Source organism: Frankliniella occidentalis, unplaced genomic scaffold (genome assembly GCF_000697945.3).
Source record: "Frankliniella occidentalis isolate FOCC.00 unplaced genomic scaffold, Focc_3.1 Scaffold65, whole genome shotgun sequence".
NCBI lineage: Eukaryota > Metazoa > Arthropoda > Insecta > Thysanoptera > Thripidae > Frankliniella > Frankliniella occidentalis.
The window spans coordinates 624,997-631,051 of record NW_026267195.1 but is presented as its reverse complement, the minus strand read 5'-3'; the positions used below and the strand labels follow the sequence as shown (position 1 = coordinate 631,051).

At 59.1% G+C, this 6,055-nt stretch overlaps 1 protein-coding gene across 1 annotated transcript; it reads left to right on the top strand.

Annotated features, from left to right (window-relative positions):
* The first annotated feature begins 47 nt into the window (after nucleotides 1–47).
* Nucleotides 48–2,826, top strand: LOC113208776 (protein FAM200A-like). Its single transcript, XM_052268193.1, has 5 exons — nucleotides 48–440; nucleotides 509–1,200; nucleotides 1,280–1,726; nucleotides 1,804–1,900; nucleotides 2,357–2,826. Exons 2-5 carry the CDS (start codon nucleotides 643–645, stop codon nucleotides 2,824–2,826), a joined length of 1,572 nt encoding a protein of 523 aa, XP_052124153.1. The 5' UTR covers nucleotides 48–440; nucleotides 509–642.
* Nucleotides 2,827–6,055: the final 3,229 nt, after the last annotated feature.

The following is a 6,055-nucleotide window of genomic DNA, read 5'->3' as shown; positions in this document are numbered from 1 at the left end:
CCCTGGTGCACGTGCCCCCGCCCCCCGCAGCTCCCCACCTGGTCCTGGTGCACGTGCGGCTGCCACCGTCTCCCGCAGCTCCCCACCTGGTGCACGTGCAGCAGCCCCCGTCCCCCGCAGCCCCGAGTCCAGCGTGGCGGACTGCTTGTTCGTGCAACCTGCACCCTCCCGCAGCACAGCGACAGAACGGCAGGTTGGTTTCATTTTCGCGGTTTCATTGCCTTTGTGGCGCGGGCGCGGGTGTCATGGTCGGGGCTGGTTCGGGCAGAGGCTGCAGGAAGAGGAGGACGTCGACGACCCCGAGCCCGTCGAGGGGCCCACGGCCTCCTCTTCCGAGTCGTCTGTGACAGCATCGGCCTCCACATCGTCCCGCCGCCTGACGTCCACGCCAAAGCGACGTCTTTACAACCGGGCGTGGGAGAATGAGAAGCATCTGAAGGGTGCGTCAGAATCTCACTTGACTGACAGAGGTACTGTACTATCTACAACATGTTCCCTTGGGCTGTAGGCTGGTTAGCGGAGAACCCGGCTGGGCGTCCAGAAAACAAAGGCGCGAAATGCTTGGTGTGCGAGATACCCTTACGGGCGCACCATGCAGACCTCCTCAAGCACGGCACAAAAAGCCTGACGCATATTGCCAATATGGAGATTTACAACGTCCAAAAACAAAGGCGTCTGGATGGTGTGGGGATTCAGGTTTTCTCCGACGAGAAGAGGGAGATTGATCTCCGCCTAGCCGTTTTTATCGCGTGCCACGCCGCTGTGAGAAGTATCGACCACCTCTCCGAGCTTCTAGTTGTGTTGGGGAAAGGATCAAAATTAGCGGACCTAATGCTACACCGCACGAAGTGTTCGAAGCTCATCACAAGTGTGATTAGCCCTGCTCTGCTGACGGAGCTTGTAGAAGACGTTGGCGAGCAGGGCTTCTCGCTAATAATTGATGAGTCTACGGACATTTCGGTGGTGAAGTTTATGGCCGTTATGATCCGCTACCACTCGATGAAGAAGAACGAGATAGTGACAGATTTCCTCGGCTTCATTGAAGTCTACCGTGCTACAGCTACTGCCCTGTTCGATTCCCTTAAAGAGTATTTATCTAATGTTGGCCTTAACTACAAACACGTCATTGGCCTGGGAACGGACGGGGCGAGTAATTTGTGCGGCAAACACCACTCGGTGTTCACACTATTCAGAGACGAGGTGCATTGCATGTCACTATAGTAATACTGAACTCTGTTTGCGCGGGTAGGCCGTCATTTACGTTTGTGTGCTCCCTTAGATTCCCGACATCGTACTAGTGAGATGCGTCTGTCACTCACTACATGGCGCTGCATCCAAAGCCGCAGTTCACCTTCCAGCGGAGTTAGAGTTTTTTGTTCGAGAGAGTCGGAATTGGTTTGCCAAAAGCCCTCTGAGACGACTACAATACAGGGACCTCTACGCAGCCTTCAACGATGGCGCGATGCCGAAGTCCCTCGTGCAATTAGTCAAAACCAGATGGCTGGCTTGGGGAAAAGCAGTTGGGGTCATTCTCGCACAGTGGCTGGAACTGAAGACCCACTTCCAGGTCCACTGCGCACAGAATGACCCCTCGGAGAAGAGTGTCATTGGAAGGCGCTTAAAAGACTGTTTCACCGACGCCAACCACCTTTTCCTACTCTTCGTCCACCCCATTGCGGCCGAGGTCAACCGCGTCAACCTCCTGTTCCAGGCCCGGGAGGCTGAGGTGAGCGCCCCCCGCCCCCTCACACTCACACTCAATCCGCCGGTGAGTGAGAGTAGCGGCCCGGCCTGTTGTTGCAGGTGACCGCGCTCCTTGCAGATGTGCACGACCTCGCCCTGTTCGTGGCGCGGAAGGCCCTCAAGCCGGAGGCTGTCCCCACGACACTCCAGGGGGCAGGTCTGACAGACGCCAACCAGGCACGCCTCGGGGTCAATCTGGATGACCCCCAGTGTCACCTCCCGCTGAGCCAAGTTGACTACGGAGCGAAATTCGCGATCTACCTGGGCACTATAACGATTGAACCTGGTTTACTGAGGGAGGTGCAGACAAGGTGCATTTCTCGCTTGAGGTTATTTGCATTTCTCTGAATTCAAAATCGCAGCCGTGATAGCCTGAATATTGCTCAGATGTCGGAGCTATTTACTAGCGCTTGCAAAATGCATCTTGCAAGTGCTGCCGGACCACGCAGAGCGGCTGAACGCGCTCAAGTTTTTCCACCCGGAGGAGTGTCTCCGCCGGGGTCCGCGACGACCGAGCGTGCTGCAGCTTCCACTTCAGCTCGCGGGTAAACTATCGGCCCACTAGTTCGTGCGCAACATCACAATTAAAATTATAATGGTGACGTGCGCACAGGGGAGGCAGTGGACGTCGACGTGCTGAAGAAGCAGTGGGACTCCCTTCCCCTCACGGACTGGGAGACATACTTCGGGGGGTCGGTGCCGTCTTCTTCCACCCCCTTCTGGACGGGCGTGTGGGCGTACACCCGGCAAGGCAGCCGCCCGTTCAACGAGCTGGGGCTGTTCGCGCTGCGGGCGCTCAGCCTGCCCTTTTCGAACGCCACTGTAGAGCAGGCGTTCAGCGTGATGAACACCATTAAGATTAAGTCGAGAAATAGAATGGGGACTGAGCTGCTCATGGCCATCATGCGGATTCGGCTTAGACTGCGCGGCGGCGACAAATGCTGCCGCGAGTTTAAGCCGAGTCCGGCCATGTTAACCATGTTCAACGCAGACATGTACCAGACTACGGGCCCTGAGCGTCCGGGGGAGGGGGCAGAGCTTGAGTACGAGGAGGTATGGGAGGATTTGGACCTCGTAGAATAAAAGAAATACCGAAAAAATGTACAAATTATTTTTAGCTTAGCGCAGTGGCGATAAAGGTGGCGACCTGGGAGCTCAGGTGGCGATTTGTGGCGATCTCAGCTCTTACGTGACGACACGCTGTGATTTAAACTTTCGCGCCCATGGAAGTGGCGATGAGAGTGGCGACACTAGCGCTCCGAGTGGCGACGAGTGGCGATCTGAGTCGGTGGCGACGGGTGGCGATCTGAGCGCCCCCTCGTGGCGACTTGGCACGGTCGGGACCTGGCAAGCCTGCCCACGGCGAGCCTAAACCGTACCAGAGACCCGCCGGCACACCACCGAATATAAGCCGACTGTCCCGACTGTCGAAACGGTTTCGTAACGGCGTCAATTTTGCCTTCCCGGCATCGTTTCGATATCCCATTTCGCACCGGCCCACGCGGTGTCAGAGCCCCGACCGAGTAGGGTGGGAGCGGAGCCCCGTGATCACACCGTCCGCGCCGCCGCCGGGGAGTCATCCATCAAGCTCCGACTCCGGGAAGTCCGGCCCGGCAAGTTTAAAGGGAGTCAGAGGGTCAGGGCGCGGCGCGGTGCGGCGCGGGTGGGTGGCGCGGGGCGGCTTCCAATCAGACCCCTAAAATTTAATTAGGGTATTCGCACCCGGGGAGCGACCCTCCTCCCCAGGACGCTCCGCAAGGTGGCACAGACAGAGACTCGCGGGGCGGTGCGGCTGCGTGAGCGGCGTGAGCCCATGAGCCTCGCGGTGAAGCGTCGTTTAATTTCGTTTCCTTTATTTTTTTTTTATTTGAGCTTCGGTCCTCACTTTGCTCCGATGACTTGCCGCTTTGCATTAATGAACGTCGAGGCTCTGCATTGTCACGTCTGCGTCGGCGGCGTGAACAGAGTGAGCGGAGCGCGCCCTGCCGCACGCAAACAAGTGCACGCTGCTCTCCTCTCCACACGCCGCGGCTCTCCTCTGCTCTCCGCAAGCTCACTCCGCCGACCTCGGCCTCGGCCCTGCTGCTCCCCGAGAGTGGAGTAGTCGTGCTCATAATAAATGACGCCAGCAGAGCTATCTTTTTTTTATGAACGATATTTCATTTTCGCGAGCTCAACAGCAACGCAATTTGTAGTATTTTAGTGCGGTCTGCGAAGGCCGCGTGCGAGAGCTGGGGGGCGGTACAGCAGCAGGGGCGGGGAGGGAAGGATGTGCGGTAAGGGGTGAGCATTTCCAGAGTGGGGGAGGCGGCAGGCCTCGCAGGACCGTCCGGCTGACCCCACACAGTTTGCGTGAGGTTGCCCCGGGGTGCCCCGCCCGCACTCCTCCAGTGGCGTCCTTGACTCTGCCGAAAAGTTACAGGGGGCCTTGCGGGCCTTGTGGTGATTCCTTTTATCGGTTGGGTCGAGAAGGAGAATTGTCTCGGGCGTCGGGGGTGTGGCCGCGGGCGGAGCGGGGAGGGGGCGGGGCGGGGCCTCGGCAGCCCGCACCACCACAACCACAAGCCAATATCACCCCCACCGGCGTGCTCCCCACCCCCACCCCCCGCCGCGCCCGCCACGCTCCTGACGTCACCACGCTCTGCGGTGAGACCCCTCGCCTCGCGCCGCGTCCAGCGCCGCACCAGCGCGCGCCGACTGCAGAGGCGTGTGCCGTGTGCCCGGCGCCGCGGGAGAGAGTGACGGCAAGAGGAAAGGAAGGGCTGATTGGCATTTGTCGAAGTTGTGCAACCCTGGAGCCGGGCCGGTGGTGACGCAGGGCAGCACGGCGCCCCACCCCCATCATGCGCTGAAAGCTGAACTATTGCTCGCGAGGTGGGAGGTGGCGCTTTGGCTGCCGTGTCACCAGCACCGGCACCGGCTGGCCAAACAGACAGACACAACTGATGGTATACGATATGCTTTAGTCGTCCGAGTCGACCCAGCCACACTGTGGTCTTCGGGTTAGTGTCTTGACAGCCGAATCTGGCTATCTGACGTTTTGGTTGGCGTATAAAGCCAAACGGCTCCTTGAGCCAAGGGATCGTCCAGAAAGTAGGTCCGTTTTACTCAGGGCCGTTCGGCAAATTGCGGGAGCTCAGACCTCAACGCCTGCGATGCGCAGGGTAGGCCACGCCGCGGTACACATATGCACTGCAAGGGAGGTACTGCCTACCTACCGGGCGCCACGAGACCTTTACAGGCCGAACTTGCTTGCCAATCAGAACTCTAGACGGCGCCCCGGCCGGAGGCAACCCGCTCTCACGCCTGCATGCGGTGCGGTACAGTATACCTGCAAAAGTTCGTGGGGTTAATCAGGCACCTGGTATTTTATTCTAGACCTCGTTTGGAGCCCTCCCTTTCCCCCACGTGTCCTGTCTCTAACCTTTCCATGCATTCAGGATAGGGCCGTGGTGCCCCGCTGCGACGGAGTTCCCCTGCCCCAAACCCAGTCACATCACATGTATAGAAGTGGCATCGAAACGATGTCAAAATGCCAAACGTGACATCGAACCGATGTTGTTTTGACGGTCATTCGTCACTGAGACCTACAGTGACCGCGCGTGACGGGGTAACGTGTAACTGTGAATGTGGACGGTGGAGTCAGCCACCTGGGCGAAGGTTTGTTTAGGCGACGTCGATGAGCCCCCCCCCCCCTTCCCCTCCCCTCCCTCTCTACTCATCCGCAGGCCACTCAAACAACTTCCCGGGGGACACCTCATGACGCATCCTTTCGGTCGGACGGTCAGACAGCTGACTGCCGTTTGCCGTTGACCCCCCCCCCCCTCCTCCTTCCCCCACCGCTCTGACTGCTCCGTGCTGGGGAGAGGGGGGGAGGAACCCTCGCCCGCACCCTTTAGGTTTTATACTCTTCTCTGCTCGTCTTTTCGTCGCCTTGCTGCGACGGGTTTGACATTTACCCCCTCCCTCTCTGACCCATGCTGCTCCACCCCCGCAGCACTGGACTGGCGTTATTAATACGTGAGTTGCCAGGGGCAGGCAGACAGGACCAAACGGGGCAAAGTGGGTAAGTGGAGGACGGCCTGGCCAGGACGGCGAACACGGGGGCGGGGCTGGGGCGGGGGGACTCATCGGGCTGCCTCCCAGCGTGGTCCTACACCAGTTCTGCCAATGAGGGAAATTTCCCTGCTGCCGCTCGGCCAGAAAGGGATAAACGGAAGCGTACACAGTAAATGTGCTCTTCCTGCTGCTCTGTCTGCGTCTGTGTGTGTGAGAGAGAGAGAGAGAGAGAGAGAGAGAGAGAGAGAGAGAG

Excerpts from the sequence above, each read along its gene's own strand:
- LOC113208776 (XM_052268193.1), top strand. The coding sequence starts at position 643 with ATGGAGATTTACAACGTCCAAAAACAAAGGCGTCTGGATGGTGTGGGG. Across the intron at positions 1,201-1,279 it reads TCACACTATTCAGAGACGAG|ATTCCCGACATCGTACTAGT; the intron begins GTGCATTGCATG and ends GTGCTCCCTTAG. Across the intron at positions 1,901-2,356 it reads CACGACACTCCAGGGGGCAG|GGGAGGCAGTGGACGTCGAC; the intron begins GTCTGACAGACG and ends ACGTGCGCACAG.